Source organism: Colobus angolensis, unplaced genomic scaffold, assembly GCF_000951035.1.
Source record: "Colobus angolensis palliatus isolate OR3802 unplaced genomic scaffold, Cang.pa_1.0 Scaffold12, whole genome shotgun sequence".
NCBI lineage: Eukaryota > Metazoa > Chordata > Mammalia > Primates > Cercopithecidae > Colobus > Colobus angolensis.
Genome location: NW_012113141.1, coordinates 820,509 through 840,562, shown reverse-complemented (window position 1 = coordinate 840,562; position 20,054 = coordinate 820,509). Strand labels below are relative to the sequence as shown.

Below are 20,054 nucleotides of genomic sequence, written 5' to 3'. Positions count from 1 at the left end.
AAATTCATAATTCCAAAATGCAAATAAGCCCAAGGGGTTGGATAAGGGGTTGTGGACTTGTACTTTTCAGTAGGTCAGCTTAAAAAACTATTGGCGAACCACAGAACTCTTCTATAGATAGAAGCACTAAAACAATGTTCTCACCTAAGGTACTTTTCCTCAAAGTAGTGGCATTCTTCCCCATGAGAATGTCTCCATGTACCTGATACTATACCATATTCCCTGTTCGTCCACTCCTTGAGGTAGTAATTACTTGAATCAAAAACATGTCAGGGCCGGGCGCGGTGGCTCAAGCCTGTAATCCCAGCACTTTGGGAGGCCGAGACGGGCGGATCACGAGGTCAGGAGATCGAGACCATCCTGGCTAACACGGTGAAACCCCGTCTCTACTAAAAATACAAAAAACTAGCCGGGCGAGGTGGCGGGCGCCTGTAGTCCCAGCTACTTGGGAGGCTGAGGCAGGAGAATAGCGTAAACCCGGGAGGCGGAGCTTGCAGTGAGCTGAGATCCGGCCACTGCACTCCAGTCCGGGCGACAGAGCGAGATTCCCCTTAAAAAAAAAAAAAAAACATGTCAGATGCTGTTTCTCAGTAGTAGTAACCTTTGTATATTATGAAGCCGTTCTGTGAAATAGCAGGCACTTTGGATTAATAGTTCCATGAACAAATACTGTAACAAGAGAATAGCATCTCATCTAGGAGCACACTGTACAAAGCTTAATTTGGAGACACTTCCTCCCTGTTACTCTAGACTATGATACAATGTATTAACACCAAGGAGATTCATGGTAGAAAGTTAAAATACCATTGAAGAGTTCTGAAATTGCCATTTACTTTTAAAAAACAAGAAAAGTCCTGAGCTTTGTAGATAAGAGCAGCAAAGCTACAGATCATTTGCTAAATTGTAGGGACTTTGATTATTGAGTTGGCTACTGAAGTATTTGGCCTCCACACATCTATTTGTAAGGTACAAATATATAGTGTGTTTGTAGCTCTCCTGTCTTGTCTTAGTCATTTAAGCTAGTAGCCATTGTTCAGGATGATGAATAAGACAGCAGAACCAAGACATTCCTTTCAATTAAAAGGAAATAAAAACCAGAATGCAGGCTGGGCGTGGTGGCTCACACCTGTAATCCCAGCACTTGGAAGACTGAGGTGGGCAGATGGCTCGAGTCTAGGAGTTCGAGACCAGCCTGGCTAACACGGTGAAACCCCGTCTCTACTAAAAATACAAAAAATTAGCCGGACATGGTGGCGGGATTTCACCATGTTGGCCAGGCTGGTCTCCAACTCCTGACCTCAGGTGATCTGCCCGCCTAGGCCTCCCAGAGTGCTGGGATTTCAGGTGTGAGCCACAGCACCTGACAAAGTTACACATACATTTTAAGGGGGACACTGCTGGCCTCTTCAGGAGTACTTTCTCCCTCAAAATAAGTAGGTTCTCAGGTCAGCCTCAGAAAGTTGATACCAAATGTGGTCTGCAGTCTTTGGACTTAAAAAGACCTGGCATCCAACAACAGATTTTCAGATAACCCAGCCTTTGCATCACATAGATTTTCACTACCCACCACTTCCTGTTCTCTCTCGAATCCCAAACTTCTGGTCCTTTATCATAGGACAATTGTCACATCCTTCTTAGGCCCTGCCCTGCCTCTTCCCCACGTTTTACTTGCTCAAGGCCTCTAGCCTAAAACGGTTGAAATAGTTCTGAAATGCTTGGTGGTGATGCATCGCCTGCTACGATCAGCACCATCTGTGTTTTCAAGTACTGGTCTGGTGAGACTAATGTAATAAACTGAATGAAGAAATGTAGTATGAGAAAGAAAGTATCTAATACTATAGCATTCAAAGCTGTACAAATTCTGCAAGATTTAAAAATTATATACCTTAAACAATGTAAGTTAACAGAAAAAAGTCAAATGACAGTTTTAATAGACTTTAAAACAGTGTACAAGTAAAAAAACACTGGTTTTGTATTTCAAAAGTTGAAGGAAGATATCCAGTCATTAAACAGTCTACAAAACATATGCCAGTAGATTACATAAAAGACTATGTACAATATAAAAAGAGCTGAAAACAGTCTTCACTGTAAAAATAATTTAAAACAAACTTTTCAATTTAAAATATTATCTATAGCACAAACACATCATGCAAATGGAAAACTAAATATACTGCATTCTTTAGTGTAGCCAAATAAATTCAGATTCAGACATCTTTTAAGTAGAGAAATGGCCATTCAAATACGATTTTTTTTCTCTGGCAGTAATGGTCCTAGCTGGGTATTTTATGCATAAAGAACAGCTATACTTCAAACCCTTTTTATTGTAATAAATACTAAAGCAACAGAGGAATACTTTATTAATTTAGGAGTAATGTTCAAAAATGGTCTAAAAAATAAATGCTTACGGTGCAATTTCATAAAGTATGAACTTCTTGAAAGACTAGAAGCTTTTGCAGCTGAGAAAGTTGATCTCTAGTTTTAAGGCAGGCTAAGCTTTTAAATAAAGATAAATTATAAGAACTAGTTTCATTCATTAACTATTCTGCTATTACAAGTTACATCTCCATGATACTAGGCTAGCAGTTTGGTATTGAACACCAAATCCTCCCAATGGAAGGAGACATGTACTTTCTGGCTGAGTTATAATTAACATCTTATTACTTTGGAACTGTAATCAGGGGCCTGTTGCTCTCCTCATTAATGGAAAACAGCAGTCCAAAATATTACACTCTCCCCAGTAGAAGTACCATTATTATAGATTCGGAAAGGCTTTGCATATTCACTTTTGGCAGTTTAATACTTGTGGAAAAGATCAATGCAAGCTCTACCACAGTGATAGGTATTTAAACAACAATGGCAAATATTTCAAAACTAAGGGGATCCAGGCAGGCACTATTGTTTCTAAAGCAACTGAAACATTTCCAAAGCATTTATTTGTTTTTCAGGTTAGTTTTATGAGCCAATATAGACATTACTACATGTCCACAGGAAGTACAAAAGCCATCTTCATTTGAACATAAATACAATAATCCTGAAATTCTTAGCACCAAGTATTACTTTTAAAAGTAAAGACAACCGAGTGCCCTCCCACATATTGTCGACTTCCTTCTACTCACATTGCATGTCATTTGAGATTTTAAAAAGTTAGCTGCCACAAGTTTTGGAAAATGCCAGTGTTTAAAAATAAGTAATTGTGTTAAAGAATCAAAAGTTTAGAGTTAACAGATTTTGAGTACTTCAAACCATTCAATGTTACAAAGAAAAGTGAAAATACCATTCTTTGGTCTAGATAAGCTGTTCCCTTTACATTAATTTAACATTCCGATGGCTTTTTGAAAACTTTAAAAATGTTGAAACTCACTAGACAAAAACAAAAATTATATATACATATGAATTTATCATACAAATGAATCTTTAAAAGAAAGTTAGTCTTGACCAACAGCTGATTAAAGATACTTAGTACCTTTTTTAAAAAAAAAGTTAGTGTTGAATTTGTACAAGTACAGAAATAATGAAGTTAAAAATTATCCATGAAAAACGATCTATTTTACCAATCTATAAATATTACCTTTCTGGTTTCCTTGCTCTATAGAGTTCACAAGTAAACATTCATTTTGACATGCTAAAGTTCCTAATGCTGGTGGAACAATTCCTGTACCTGCACAATTATTACACTATGATTTGTTTGATGGATAGTTCATGTCTGTTACTTCCTGTTTCATAGATATAGCTTCATTAATTGCCTCTTGATCATCTCCATCAGTCCCAAATCCAGCTCCTCCAGCTCTCTCTGGAACATCAGGCTCATCTTCTAAGCCATTGTAGAATTCTTCAATTTCACTTTCATCTTCCATGGGTTCTTCTAAACTTGGACTCTGGCATGTCCCACTATCACTGTTACTTGAACTAGAGGATAAGACGTCATCTTCAGAGTCTGAATATACCTCAGCGCCATGGAAAATGTAACGATTTGGTGGCAAAAACAGATACTGATTACCTGAAATATAATGATGAAAACGTTACTTTCAGTTTTCTAAGACTAACTCAGTCTGAAATGAAGTGTGGGTACCAGCTCTGCCTTTTATAAGTGTCCTTATGAAAGACTACCATAAGTGTTTAAAAACGACTGGGAGGCCATGATGTGCCTGCAGTTCCAGCTACTCAGGAGGCTGAGGCGGGTGGACTGCTTGAGCCCAGGAGTTCAAGGGCCAGCCTAGGCAACACAGTGATGGCCTGTCTCTTAAAAATTAATTAAATACAAGCAATACACTTAGTCCTGGGTTCAAATCTTAGTTGTGCCATTTATTATATCTTTGTAAATTTGTAAGTGTACCTCTGTGCCTCAATTTCCTCATCTAGAGAATGAAATAAATTTTCACAATCCTATGAGGGAAGTACGAAAAATGTAGAGAACCATATTCAATAAAGGTTATTTCACCAATTATTTTAAAAAGATTTGTTGAAAATGAAGTATCCAGCCCAGCCTACATTAGATACCCAATTTGTGTTCATTAAGCAACTTCTCTAAAAGCACACAGGCTTTTAAAGCATCTTCATTAACTATTTTAACTTTTTTCTGATTATAAACCTAAAATATTGTCAATAATGTAATCACCACAAATTCATAGTGTAGTCTGTAGACACTGTGAATCTACAGTATCACCTGTGAATCTAAATTTAGATTCACTCGAGAAGCTCTCAGGCCCCATGAGCCACCTACTGATTCAGAATGTGTGTGTTTATACACATACAGTCTAAGATGCTTTTGAAGTCCTCTAAGATGTAATCTGAATCCATGAATACCAATAAAGTTCTTTCTAGAGCACACCAAATCAATCCTAGCTTGGCCATTTGGGGTTTAAGTGAAAGAGTAGGATCCCTAAAAACTGATGGAAAAGTTTTCTACCCTTGAATTCACAATATGTCCCTAACTTAACATCTCTTTTCACACATAATAAATGTAATATTTATTGTACCATATCCCAGACTAATTCACAGAAGCCTGGTTACCACACTGGTAGGTGGCAAACCTAAAGTTCTCTCCAAAGTGGCTCTCAAACTTTTACACTGCATCATGACCCAGTTCTCACCCTGACTACAACCTGTGTGACAATTCTGACCTGAATCCCTGAAATTTATTTCACAGTCCACTACAAATCACTGTGAAAACCACTTACTTCCCTCTATTACAACAGATACATAGTACTCATCAGGTTCCTAAGACACCACAGGCAAGGCACAGTGGCTCACACCTGTAATCCCTACACTTTGGGAGGCCAAGGCAGGCAGACTGCTGAGCCCAGGAGTTTGAGATCAGTCTGGGCCATGTGGTAAGGCCTTGTCTCTACAAAAAAAAAAAAAAAAAAAAAAAAAAAAAATTAGCTGAGCATGAGGACACGCGCCTGTGGTTTCAGCTACAGCTACTCGGGAGGCTGAGGCAGGAGAATCGCTGGAACCTGGGAGGCGGAGGTTGCCAGGAGGTGGAGGTTGCCGTGAGCCAAGATCATGCCATTGTACTTCAGCCTGGACAGCAAGAGCAAAACTCCGTCTCAAAAAAAAAAAATTAATAAAAATGTAAAAAAATAAAAATGACTGTTCAGGTTAACTCTGTTTCTTGGGAAAAGAGATTGATGCGTTTGACACATCTGCCAAAATGACATTCAAGAAAAGTTCCCAGTGCAAGTCTTAGTGCACAGGTAGACTTTGTTTATGATAGAGACGACTGTGTATTACCTAAGTCAGCAGCAATTTTTCTACTTTCTGACTTCTGCCACGATTTGCAAACATAAGCATCCCTCTATGCTTTTTCTAGTTTCCCCTGGGAACGCGTCTGCTCTTTTTAAATCCCTACTTATTGTTAAATATTTTGCTCCTTAGAAAGCCTTGTATAATCTAATCTCCAAGTACAATCTACCTTTTGGGGCTGGGCATGGTGGCTCACGCCGTAATTCCAGCACTTTTGGAGGCCGAGGCGGGTGGATCACAAGGTCAGGAGTTTGAGACCAGACTTACCAACATGGCAAAACCCCGTCTCTACTAAAAATACAAAAATCAGCTGGGCATGGTGGCGCACGCCTGTAATCTCAGCTACTCAGGAGGCTGAGGCAGAAGAATCACTTCAACCCGGGAGGCGGAGGTTGCAGTGAACTGACACTGTGCCACTGCACTCCAGCCTGGGCAAAAGTGAGACTCCATCAACAAAAAAAAAAAAACCTACCTTTTGGGTGATGTTTTGTTCAAAACAATAATACTTTGTTCTTCAGTAGCACCTATACCAAAGTATTAATGAGTATCACCCACATTTATAATTACATACATTAATCACTGTGTCTCCAGAACTTACCACAGTGCCTAATATGAAAAAGGCCAAAGGTTTATTCAACCAAACTACAATGTATTTACAGCAAATGACTGGAATACTCAAATACAGTTGTCTAAAATTTGTCAGTTTTCACCAAGTATGGTAAATGGAATGAGACCTAAAGTCCTAAATTATAGCTAAGTTACAGTGGTTTTTTTTTTTTTTTAAACAGTATTTTTCTAACATTAAGTTAGGAATTTCGACCATACAGACTACTTGGACTTAAAACATCAGCTCCAAAGAGTAGAAAGTGATTTCACCTATATCAATTAACACTGATTGATAAAGACTATGCATGTTCTAAACAGGGTGGAAACTATTCCTATATTCAGTGGAAAAGAATCACGGATTCTTTCTAAGTCCTCAGAGAAAACACCGATGTGTTCTAAATCTCAGACAACACTGCACAGTAGTTAAGGGCGCAGGCTCTACGCACAAATAGACTAGATTTTTAATCTGGTTCTTCCACTTCTTGCAGTTACCATGCATGAGGTATTTAACCTCTACGGTCCTGAGTTTTCCCACCTGCAGAAGAAATAACAGATCCTACCTCAGAAGATTAAAATCAGGTACCATATGTAAAGCAGCTAACCCACAATAAGCACCCAAATCTCTCATCGTTTCTGCCAGCTAATAACCCATTCTTATTTTTCCATCTCCTAGAGAAAACATACAGAGCACTATTAAACACTTCCTTCTCCGTATTATGAAGGATACCAGATTTACCTTTCTGATTACGAACTGTACAGTTTCTCTAAACAGAATCAACTACATAAAGCTACTTTATCGATTAACCTGCCAAAATAGCTAATTTTTTGGAAATATTGTTATGACAACTATACTTTCAAAATGGTTCGATTGCCTTTCTTACCATCAAGCCGCTTACTAATCTGCTCCTTTGCCACTCTACTAGGCCAGCATTTTCTCACTGTTCCAGCCACTGAAGTTCTTTCATTTTTCTCCCCAGTACTGGAACCAACATTCTTCAAATCCGGATTTCCCATCTGTTCAGCAATACTTTCAACATTCCTAGAATTTTGTACTTCCTGTGGTTTTTCTTCCATATGACCTTTTGATTCAGACACATCTAAATCATCATTACTCTTAGCTGCTTGGTCTAAAAGTGTGACAATCACTGAAGAATCTGGTGGTGAAGTTCTTTCTGGTGAACTTGAGTCTTCTGAAATATGAAGAGGTGTGGGTGGCAAGTCTGACAAATAAGCCAATTCTTTTTGTGTTCGTGGGGGTTTTTCAGTAATTTCTGAAAGCTTTACAGGGTTACAGCAAAGTTTGGCATATTCACCACCTAACCTATGACACAATTCATTAATTATGACATCACAGTCTCCAAGAAGTTCTACATCAAAATGCAGATGAGGCAAAGGTTCTCTATTAATTAATATCTGAGGCACTTCATGGGGTATGGAACCTAAAATAGGGTGAAAAATAAGAGTTAGAAAAAGGGAGGAGGAAGTAAGCTAATAAAACCACAACAGATACATTACGCAAAAATCCAACAAGGGCTTGAGCTCCAAATTTCCAAAAAAGACCCATGCACTAAATACTTAACCAAGCCATTACACTTCATCAAGCAAGCAGATGGGCAGTTAAATGTCTTTTATAAAACGTTCAGGTTCTGCTCCTGTCACCTGGTAACCCCTGAGCAATCTTCCCAGACTTTCCCACTCTGAACCTCAAATTTCCTTGTCTGTAGAATGGGGTAACAGTACTTTTCCACAAGACTGTGGTAAAGATTAAATGAGTTAATAAGTCAAGTGCACAGAAGAGTTCTTGGCACATAAATGTTCTACTTAAGTAGCTCCTGATATAAAGAAGGTGAGCCGGGTGCGGTGGCCCACACCTGTAATCCCAGCACTTTGGATGGCCGAGGCAGGCGGATCACCTGAGGTCAGGAGTTCAAGACCAACCTGACCAACGCGGTGAAACCCCGTCTCTACTATTAGCCAGGTGTGTGGGGTGGCGCATGCCTCTAATCCCAGCTTCTTGGGAGGAGAACTGCTTGAATCCAGGAGGCAGAGACTGTAGTGAGGAAGAGACTGCAGTGAGCCAAGATCATGCCATTGCACTCCAGCCTGGGCAACGAGGGAGGGAAGGAGGATGGGAGGAAGGATGGGAGGGAGGATGGGAGGATGGGAGGGAGGTTGGGAGGGAGGATGGGAGGAAGGATGGGAGGGAGGAAGGATGGGAGGGAGGATGGGAGGATGGGAGGAAGGATGGACTGATGGGAAGGAAGGACGAATGGACAGAAGGACGGACATACAGAAGAAAGGAAGGACAAACAGAAGAAGGATGGAAGGATGGAAAGACGGAAGGAAGGGAGGAAAGGAGTGGGGGGGAGGGGAGGAAAAAACTCATACAAATAAATTCTACACTATTATAAACCTGTTTCTTAATTATCTTTGCAACACACCATACTATCCCACAGCTTTCGAAATAAAAGTTTTTAAGGACTGGGCGTGGTAGCTCATGCCTGTAATCCTAATGCTTTGAGAGGCAGAGGAGGAAGGATCACTTGAGGCCAGTTTATGACCAGCCTGGACAACAAAGTGAATCCCGTTTCTACAAAAAAAAAATTTTTTTCATTAGCCAAGCATGGTGTGCGCATGTGGTCCTAACTACTCGGGAAGCTGAAGTGGACGGATTGCTTGTCTCCAGGAGTTCAAGGCTGCAGTGAGCTGTAACTGCACCACTGCACTCTAGCCTGAGCTACAGCAAGACACCCGTCTCTTAAAAATAAAAAAAAAAAAAAGCTTTTTAAGCAGTGTCTCTGAATTTGCTTTAAAAAGAGCAACTCAAGAACAAAGGGACTTGTATATTAAATTTTCATGTTTCATTTAATTGCAAATTGTCTTATACTCTACTTTAACAGAATTTCACAGCTAATTAGGTAAGACTGAGTTAACTGCTAAAGCCATGAGATATGGGATAGACACAAAATTGAAGAGCTTGAATCCATGTTTCCTTCAACTGTTTACTCTGGCTGCCTTGACTGCTGATGTGGGGTCCAATTAAATTCTCTGGCTAGGGATTTAATATTGTTTCCTCTCCTCTTTCTCTCACTTGTGAAAGGACACATCTGATGCAAATGAAATCTCTCTCTCCTCCTCCTCCTCTGATTCTAAACTAGAGGAGGAAACGGTATGAGAATACATATGACAAAGAAATGTTCCTGAGAGTAATAGGGATTTAAATTTTATGTGAACATTTTATACATACACCCTTTTGGGTAAACTAGACCAACATATCACCATTATGACTTGGCTATTATTACAACAAGAATGAACCAATCATTTTGAGCCCCCAAATTCCACCTTACATGGTATGTTACACTTCTACCTTCTACCAAACTATATATTTGAATTTATTAAATGTGAAATCAATCAAACTTGAAAGATCAACAACTATAATCTTATTAAGAATAAAAAATATGAGGATTAAGGACCATTTCATAAATTAACTGATGCTAACATTAAAAACACATTCTACCAAAAAGTCTAAATTGAACTCTTTACCTTTGTCTTAATTTTTCACATAAATTAGAAGCAGAGTTTAGCATTACTTGTGGGTTTTTTTGTTTTTGATTTTTTGAGACAGAGTCCCACTCTGTCACCCAGGCTGGAGTGCAGTGGCACAATCTCGGCTCATTGCAACCTCTGCCTCCTGGGTTCAAGCGGTTCTCACAGCCTCCCAAGTAGCTGGGACTACATGTGCACACCACCACACCCAGCTGATTTTTGTATTTTTAGCAGAGACAGGGTTTCACCATGTTGGCCAGGCTGGTCTCAAACTGCTGCCCTCAAGGGATCCACCCACCTCAGCCTCCAAAAGTGCTGAGATTACAGGCATGAGTCACTAACATTACTTGTGTTTTGACAACCCTCCACATCCCATCAAAATGTCAGATTCACCAGTCTCAATGAACAACAATGCCACATAAAAAATAGTTTAGCCAGATGTGGAGGCTTGTGCCTGTAATCCTAGATACTCAAGGGGCTGAGGCAGGAGGATCCTTGAGCCCAGGAGTTCGAATCCAGCCTGGGCAACACAACAGGACCTCATCTCTACTAAAAATAAACAATTTCTGGCTGCCATTGTGGCTCATGCCTGTAATCCCAGCATTTTGGGACGCCAAGACGGGTGGATCACCTGAGCTCAGGAGTTCGAGACCAGCCTGGCCAACATGGCGAAACCCGGTCTCTACTAAAAATATAAAAAGTTAGCCAGGCATGTTGATGGACAACTGTACTCCCAGCTACTCAGGAGGCTGAGGCAGGAGGATCGCTTGAACCCAGGAGGCGGAGGTTGCAGTGAGCTGAGATCACACCACCGCACTCCAGTCTGGGCAACAAGAGGGAAACCCCATCTCAATAAATAAATAAACAAACAATTTCGAAAATTAGCTCTTCACCCCTCTTTCAAGCAGAAGCAGAGTAAGATTACTAAGGTTAGGGTCTATTATACAGATCCACAACCCATGACATTATATATAGAAATGATCTCCAAAAGCCATCACCAACTTACTTGGAATTAGTGCTACCGGTCTTACTTTGAGGGAAGACCCAATAACAATGAGGAGGTCAACTTCATCTTTGTCATACTTCATGGCTCTATGAAACTGTTCTGGTAAATTTTCACCAAAAAACACAATCTCTGGTTTCATGATAGCAAGCGGTTCATCAGCTGGGCACCTAGGACATCGAGGAACTACCTACGTATTTTCAGATTTTGGTTGAGGCAGAGAAGCAAACAGTAAGCCCAAGTTAGAAATAGTCAACATTTCCATACCTCTAAGAATACATTTCAGAATTATTAAAAAAAAAAAAAAAAAAACAGAAAAGCTATGGATAAACAGCAACTGGATAACAATCTAAACGTCAATGATGGGTAGTTTATTAACATACTATAAAACAGTGAAATCCTATGCTCTTGTTATAATATCTATATAGAAAAACACTTGACATTGAAGAGTCCATCATATAAGAGGAAAAACACAATGTGTGTATATACACAAAATGGGAATTGATCCTTTAAAAGAAAAATACACATTTGTAAAATAAAATTACTCCATTTTATTTATTTGAGATAGAGTCTCATTCCATTGCCCAGGCTGGAGTGCAGTGGCATGATCTCAGGTCACTACAACCTCCACCTCCTGAGTTCAAATGATTCTCCTGCCTCAGCCTCCTAAGTAGCTGAGATTAAAGGCATATACTACCATGCCCAGGTAAAGTTTATATTTTTAAGAGAGACAGGGTTTTGCCATGTTGGCCAGGTTGGTCTCAAACTTCTGACCTCAAATGATCCACCCACCTCAGCCTCCCAAAGCGCTGCGATTACAAGCATGAGCCACTGCACCCGACCAATGATTCCATTTTAATATACTATTCTTTCTCTTTCATAATGATATAATTAACTATATATTGCTAAGCACATAGGACATATTTCTGGATAATTTTTATTTTCTGCTACATTTTCCTATATTTTTTGGCAATGAACACGTATGAAATAATTTTAAAAGATTACCACAACTAATTTAAGGTCCAAATCTGACAGGCACAAAAAGGGAAAGGAGAAAAACTACAACAACAACTTGCTTATGATCTGACGTTTTATGTTTAGCTTAAATACTAAGAAGCCAATTTCATAATTTTAAGAGACTTTATAGGGCTGTTTTCTATATAAGGTATTGAAAGGTTCTTGTGTATTTTACCAAAATTCCCAATTACTATTTTCTTCCTGAATCTTTCTGTACCACGTATACTTTTAAGGGGAAAAAAAGGATTTTGAGGCAAAAGAAGAAATACTTCAGAGACATGCACAATTCCTAAAATATGGGCAACAAATTACCTGATTAAAAATATCTCCTCGTACAGCTTCACAGTCAACTTTGTATTTACAAATCAGGCAAGATGCTGTTGCAAAGGAACCTAAAAACAACCAACATGTATGTGCTTTATTAACGAAGTATTTCTGTTTCTTGAACACACCACGAACGTTATAAAGTTTGACATCAGAAATGTTAAGAGGGTTTAAAGATTTTTGCTTTTAACTTTGATTTTAAACCTCAGAACACACTGCAGATTTTGTGATACACTACAGGAGAATCTAGGGGATGAAGAATGTATATATTTATTTATACATAGAATGAATACAATTCTCAATCGCTGAGACAATAATGATGCCTTCTAAAGCTACTCTTTTCAACAAAACTGTAACAACTCAGTCCTCCAGAGCTAAAATCCTGCAGAGTTGAACAGTTCCAATTCTATTACCTTAGTTCAGCAATTCTTAGAAACACTTTAGATACCTAATGGCCTGTTCATACTTGTTTTACATTAAACATTTCTGAATCTCTGAATCCTGTACCTCTCAACTATCCAGTTCTTTTCGTTTATCCAGTTCTTTTAGTTTCATAAAGATGTCACATTTCTTCATTAATAGTTAATATTACTCTTATAATCAGTTTTTTTTTTTGGACAGAGTCTCACTCTGTCTCCCAGGCTAGAGCGCAATGGTGCAATCTTGGCTCACTGCAACCTCCAACTCCCAGGTTCAAGTGATTCTCATGCCTCAGTCTCCTAAGTAGCTGGGATAACAGGTATGCCACCATGCCCGGCTAATTTTCGTATTTTTAGTAGAGCCAGGGTTTCACCATGTTGGCCAGGCTGTTCTCGAACTCCTGGTCTCATGTGATCCGCCTGCTTCAGCTTCCCAAAGTGCTAGGATTACAGGCGTGAGGCCTCATGTGATCCGCCTGCTTCAGCTTCCCAAAGTGCTAGGATTACAGGCGTGAGACACCACATCCAGCCAGAAAAGATTACTCAAAATAATTGAATGCATGCAACTGCAGCATCTTTTGAAATCAAAAGCAAATTAATATCTGAGGTTTTATATAATTAACTGTGAAGGCCAATACTTCTGTTTTTATTATTTTTGTTTTCTATTTTTCTGAGGTTATCTATAATTAACGAGATAACATGATTAAATAATGCTTTATCTCCACTTCTCAATGGCAGTCTGCTTTAGAGGAAAAATCCTCCTATAAAACTAAAATAAACTACAGAAAACCATTCTGAAGTTTACTAACCATGACACTGAATTATCCTCTGGATTCCCGCAACCTGTTCCAGCGTGTCTATGTTCTGGGTATAGTTGCGAAGTAGTTTTCCTTCCTTATCTGACAAGGCTATGAATTTGTGACAGAGAGATGGTTGGAATTGTCCAGGATATATTTCCTATATCAAGCAAAAGGTAGAAAAAATTTACATTAGTGAAATAAACTACAGATGTCATATGTTTAACAAAAAACTACCGATAATGCCCCACATATAATTTTAAAAAAGAAATAGATGAGCATTTTAAAGTAGATGGATGCAACACACACCTACAAAAGGACTGTTGCTGTCATGTATAAAACTCAGCAATTAGTGAACTTGGCCTCTTGAAGAAAAAGACAAAGTCAGCCCATAAACATCTCTAATAAATGTTGATATTTTAATAAAAGTCAGAAGTAACACAACCTTAGGTTATCTAATTTTTGTTGGCTGCAAATTCAGATTTTTTTCTTTAAAGAAAAATGGGAAACTTTAAAATTACAGGTATCAAGGTAGGGTGATTTTTTAAAAAGCACTGTCAATACAAGAATATTTAAAAATTTTTCTGATTTATCATTCATTAGAATATCAACCTGTTGGAAGTTTAAAGCTAAAGTATTAATCCTTACCAAAATTGTTTTCCTTCCACTGCACAGGCACATACTGGTATAGTATAGAGTTGCTCATGAATGCTGAGTTGCTGGATTTTGTGTGTGTGTTTTTCCCCCCAAATAATGCTTCAATGCTGTTTCTTCTTTAAAAACAAAGAATTCAGATATACACATGGCAAAAAGATCAGAGAAAAAGTATCAATTTTGGTCCTCCCAACTTTTGACAGTGTTTTTATTAAATTTCATTTAGTAAGTGACTATGGCAAAGGAAGTTTCTTCTCTACTTTTTCCTTTAAAGTAGTAGTGCTATCATCTACTTACTTCCTTACCATTCATTACAGGCTCTAATCTATCAGAATGCTAGCAAAAAACTAGACACAACCGTATGCCCATCAGTAGGGAACCGGTTGTATAAATATGGTACGTCCATAAATAGTGGAATATGTAGCCATTAAAAAGAATGAGGGAGATCTAGATGAACTGCCCTGGAAAATGGTTCATGACATACGTGAAAAAAGCAAATTAGTCACCAGTATGTATAACTTTTGTTTTTGTTACTAAGCAAAAATTGAAATTATATGCACATGTATATAGAGATGTCCATTTAATCAACCAAGTCAGGAAGGATACAAACAGGCTGTAAGCAGATGTGGGGAGCTTTCACTTCTGACATTATACAAAAAAGTTTAATAGCGATTAAAGATGACTTTTTACCTATTTAATATTTCAAATTAAAAAAAAATCCCCACTGAAACTTCCAGGTTCTACTACCCAGGCTTCTAAGTAAAACTTAAGTGAATTCCATAACAGCTATCACATACATGTCCACATGCTGCTAAAAACCTAGTATCCCAAAATGTTGCCTTACATTCAAATATTTATCACAAATTTTATGAATAACTCTTTCCAATTTAAGAAATGGACAGTGCACATAGTAGCAAGGGAAAAGCTTAATAAAGTCAATGTTTACAGAAAATCAAAAGCCATTGTTTTGGAAAAGTGACTTGTGTTAAATCCACCACTGTTTTCTTCCCCAGAATGCTTTGTTCTAATACATTTACATTTGAGAGATTAAGCATTGTAATGTCTTATTAAAGCTCCTTCTGGAAACAGCTTTTACAGTATTTTCGGCACTACGAGAATATGCTAGACAACAGATAAAATAGGATCCATGGCAGTAAGCAAGTGATAATAGCATGCCAAACGCAGAATTAAAAAGATAAAATAACTCCAAAGTATGGTCAGGGAACAAGAGCAAGTACCAAGACTCCACCCTCCCTGAATTAACTGTGTGCCTTATCCACGTCCACTCCCACCCTTCCTAAAGGGTAGAGTAAGAGAAACAAACAAGTACGGGACACTAGACTTAGCTCTTACGCTTGTTTCCCTCCATGTCCTACTTATAACAGTTCAGTTAGCCCTTAAAATTAATTTAACTATTTAACTACCTTTAAGACAAATCATAAAGGACATTGTTTATTTTATAAGCCTACTTCTTTTTTTTGAGACAGAATTTCGCTCTTTTTGCCCAGGCTAGATGGAGTGCAATGGCACAATCTCAGCTCACCGCAACCTCTGCCTCCCAGGTTCAAGTGATTCTCCTGCCTCAGCCTCCTGAATAGCTGGGATTACAGGCATGCGCCACCACTCCGGCTAATATTGTATTTTAGTAGAGATGGAGTTTCTCCATGTTGGTCAGGCTGGTCTTCAACTCCTGACCTCAAGTGATCCACCCGCCTCGGCCTCCCAAAGTGCTGGGATTACAGGCGTGTGCCACCACGCCTGGCCAAGCCTACGTTTTACGTATGTGAGAATCTGAATGATTTGAGTCTCTGACTCATACTTTCTGTCAAGTATGAAATGGACCATGTCTGAATTATTAGATTTAAATACAGTGTTCAAACTAAGAGAAATAGTACAGGTATGGTGGCTCACACCTCTAATCCCAGCAGTTCGGAAGGCTGAGGAGGGCAGGTTACTTGAGACCAGGAGTTCGAGACCAGCCTGGGCAACATGGCAAAACCCTGACTCTACAAAAAACACAAATTAGCCGGGCCTCATGGTTCATGCCTGTAGTCCCAGAACCCTCATGGTTCATGCCTGTAGTCCCAGGAGGCTGAGGTGGGAGGATCACCTGAGCCCAGGGAGGAAGAGGTTCCAGTGAGCTATGATCATGTCACTGCTCTCCAGCCTGGGTGACAGAGAGAGCCTTTTAAAACAAAACAAAACAAAACAAAACAAAACAAAACAAAAGGAATCTGAAATAATGAAAAAAATTACTCTGGAAGGACTGTTCTAATATAAACCACTCCTCCTAAGATAGGACCACTTGTCGAAAACCAAAGGACTGGAGATACAACTTACAAATAGAATATGGATTAACTCTTCCATGGTGAAAGTGTGACATGCTTAGTCCTATTCCAAGCAAGACAGGCCACCCAGTTTGAATATCCTAAAGCCTTTTTAAGGAACCAATCATGAGGGCTGGGCCATTCTATTGCTGCCATACGGATCCTCATAGACTAAGAGTGGAAGCAGAACTGGAAACAAAAGACTCAAAACACTATAAAAATAAACCCTGTTTTCACATAGCTCTGTCTGGAAACATGTAAATAATCCAGGAATTGGCCACAGGCAACCAACGAGGTCAAAATTAAAGCTTAGAACTATCTGCAAAAATAATGGCTTTTCTCCAGAGATTATGCCTTTCTTTCTTCTCCAAATTTCTAGCAATATGAATAAAAGACTCCAGTAAAAGGCACAGGTGTAAATGCAGTCCCTCAAAACTAAGAAAGCTGGGCGTGGTGGCACAGGACTGTAGTTTCAGCTACTGAGGAGACAGAGCAGGGAGAATCACTCGAGTCTGGGAGTTAGGGAGCTGTAGTACTCTATGATCATGCCCATGGATGGGCAATACACTCCAGCCCACACAACATAACGAAATTCACCCCTACCTTTTTGTTTTTTTGAGACAGAGTCTCGCTCTGTCACCCAGGATGGAGTGCAGTGGCACGATCTTGGCTCATCGTAACCTCCGCCTCCTGGGTTCAGGCAATTCTCCCACCTCAGCCTCCCAAGTAGCTGGGACTACAGGTGCATGCCACCACACTCAGCTAATTTTGTTTATTTTTAGTAGAGACAGGGTTTCGCCATGTTGTTCAGGCTGGTCTCAAACTCCTGACCTCAGGTGATACACCTGCCTTGGCCTCCCAAAGTGCTGGGATTACAGGTGTGAGCCACTGTGCCCAGCCAAAATTCCCTCTTTAAAAATAAGAATTTTAAATTAAAGAATTCATCAAAATTTACCGATGTTAATCTTTGCTGATATCCACCTCCTCCTATATATAGTTCAGATGGAGGCAGTAAGTAGAGTTGCTAAGAAAATAGAATGTAAATGTTCCTGTCAAAAAAAGTGAAATACATCAATCCTGGTAAGAAGAGTCCTCATAATCCCTCCTGTCTCTTTCATTCCACAAAACCACACTTGAATAAACTGCTCAACATCTTAATCAATACTAATAAATTGGTCATATGACAAATTGAACCGCATTTCAATATATAAATGAGTATGGCTATGCTCTAATAAAAGTTTGTATTTATGAACACTGACATGAGAAATTTATATAATTGGCCGGGCGCGGTGGCTCAAGCCTGTAATCCCAGCACTTTGGGAGGCCGAGACGGGCGGATCACGAGGTCAGGAGATCGAGACCATCCTGGCTAACACGGTGAAACCCCGTCTCTACTAAAAAATACAAAAAACTAGCCGGGCGAGGTGGCGGGCGCCTGTAGTCCCAGCTACTCGGGAGGCTGAGGCAGGAGAATGGCGTAAACCCGGGAGGCGGAGCTTGCAGTGAGCTGAGATCTGGCCACTGCACTCCAGCCTGGGCGACAGAGCGAGACTCCGTCTCAAAAAAAAAAAAAAAAAAAAAAAGAGAAATTTATATAATTTTCAAGAGTCATGAAACAGCTCTTTCAATTTTTTTCCCCAGCCATTTAAAATTAATTATTAGCAGGGGGTGGAGGTGGGACTGGGAAGACGTTGGGAATAATAAGTTCAGGAGATCTACTGTTGACTATAATTAAGAACATACTGTGGCCGGACACAGTAGCTCATGCCTGTAATCCCAGCACTTTGGGAGGCCGAGGCAGGCGGATCACCTGAGGTCAGGGGTTCAAGACCAACCTGGTCAACATGGTGAAACCCTGTCTCTACCAAAAATACAAAAATCAGCTGGGCATGGAGGCAGGCACCTGTAATCCCAGCTACTTGGGAGGCTGAGGCAGGAGAATCGCTTGTACCTGGGAGGCGGAGGTTGCAGTGAGCCAAGATAGCACCACTGCACTCCAGCCTGGGGACAAGAGAGAGATTTTGTCTCAAAACAAAAACAAGAACAAAAAAAAAAAACATATTGTATACCTGAAAATTATTAAGAGTAGATTTTAAATGTTCTCACCACCAAAAAAATGTATGCGAAGTAATGAGTATTAGCTTGAGTTAGCCATTACACAACATACATATGTCAAAACATCATGTTGTATACCACATAAATTTTATTTGTTAAGTAATAAATTAATGCTTACTGCTTAGCTCACAGGCCAAAAAAAAACGGGAAGTGGGCCACATTTGGACTGAGGCCATAGTACGTCAACCCCTGTATTAACCTAACACAAGAGAATGTCAAACTGCCAGTCACCAGTTAATACATTTTAGTATGTACCACGTATAACATAAGCACTTTTAATTTCCTCTTTATCACGCTACAGACAAGGCTGAGGACTGGGTTTTTTAATGTGTTCAAGGCTGTAAAGAAAACAAAGAACATATGACACAGACCCTATACAGTCCGCAAGGCAGACTACATTTACTACCAGGCCCTACCTTACTAAAGAAAGTTTGCTGACCCAGCTGTAGACATATACCCCGATGCGGATGAAAAAACACAAAACAAACATAACTTGCCATTTTGGTCACAAGAGCAAATAAGTAGCAGAGCCCTGTTTTGATACAAAAATCCAGCACTGGACTGGGCAACAGGCAAGATCCCATCTCTACCAAAAATACAAAAAAAATAGCTGGGCATGGTGGTGCACACTTGTGGTCACAGCTACTCAGGAGGTAAGAGGATCACTTGAAGCCAGGGAACACAGGTTGCAGTCCAGCCTGGGTGTCAGAGCAAGACCCTATCTCAAAAAAAAAAGGAAAGAAAAAAGAAAACCCGAAAACCCCAGCACTTAACCCTCTATGCAATATTTATTGCCTTTTCAATTTGTGATCCCTCATCCTCAAGTTTTCTATTTTTCTTGTAGGATAAGCACCATTTCTATTATGTATTACAAACCGAATGACTAAAACTGGTAAGTATGTCTCAGTTTGCTCACCTTCATGGGATTACTAAAGGCTGGAACCCCGGTAAGCCTAACTCTTCGAGAATATATAATGTACATGTACAACTATTACGTATCCATAAAAATAAAGTTTTTAAGGTAAATCAAAAGAAAAATATTCCCAGAAGTCAGTATGAAAAAGCACCCAAATGGGGGAAATGGCTAAGAACAAAGAGGTAATTCAGGGATACACAAATGGCCAGTAGTAACCAGCAGTCATCCACATTAATAAAAACAGAACAGGCCTAACGTGGTGTTTAACGCCTACAATCCCAGCACTTTGAGTAGCTGAGGCAAGAGAATCACTTGAGCTCAGGAGTTTAAGACCAGCCTGGGCAACATAGTGAGACTGTCCATACAAAAAAAAACAAAGAAACAGCCAGGCATGGTGGTGCACACCTGTAGTACTAGCTACTTGGGAGGATGAGGCAGGAGAATCATTTGAGCCCAAGAGTTGGAGACTGCAGTGAGCTATAAGATCACACGACGGCCGGGCACGGTGGCTCAAGCCTGTAATCCCAGCACTTTGGGAGGCCGAGACGGGCGGATCACGAGGTCAGGAGATCGAGACCATCCTGG

General features: G+C 39.7%; 1 protein-coding gene across 3 annotated transcripts in view; it reads right to left on the bottom strand.

Annotated features, from left to right (window-relative positions):
* Window positions 1-1,896: 1,896 nt before the first annotated feature.
* Window positions 1,897-20,054, bottom strand: part of SIRT1 (sirtuin 1) — a 32,464-nt gene continuing 14,306 nt past the window's right edge. For 2 of the 3 annotated variants that reach the window (XM_011926811.1, XM_011926817.1), the window contains 5 exons: window positions 13,470-13,617; window positions 12,230-12,309; window positions 10,904-11,090; window positions 7,233-7,790; window positions 1,897-3,997 (listed from right to left, as the gene is read on the bottom strand). In XM_011926811.1, coding sequence (XP_011782201.1) covers window positions 3,675-3,997; window positions 7,233-7,790; window positions 10,904-11,090; window positions 12,230-12,309; window positions 13,470-13,617 — 1,296 coding nt within the window. In that variant the 3' untranslated portion in view covers window positions 1,897-3,674. Of the gene's footprint in view, window positions 3,998-7,232; window positions 7,791-10,903; window positions 11,091-12,229; window positions 12,310-13,469; window positions 13,618-14,105; window positions 14,231-20,054 lie in introns of all 3 variants that reach the window. The other variant, XM_011926826.1, reaches the window with a different exon arrangement.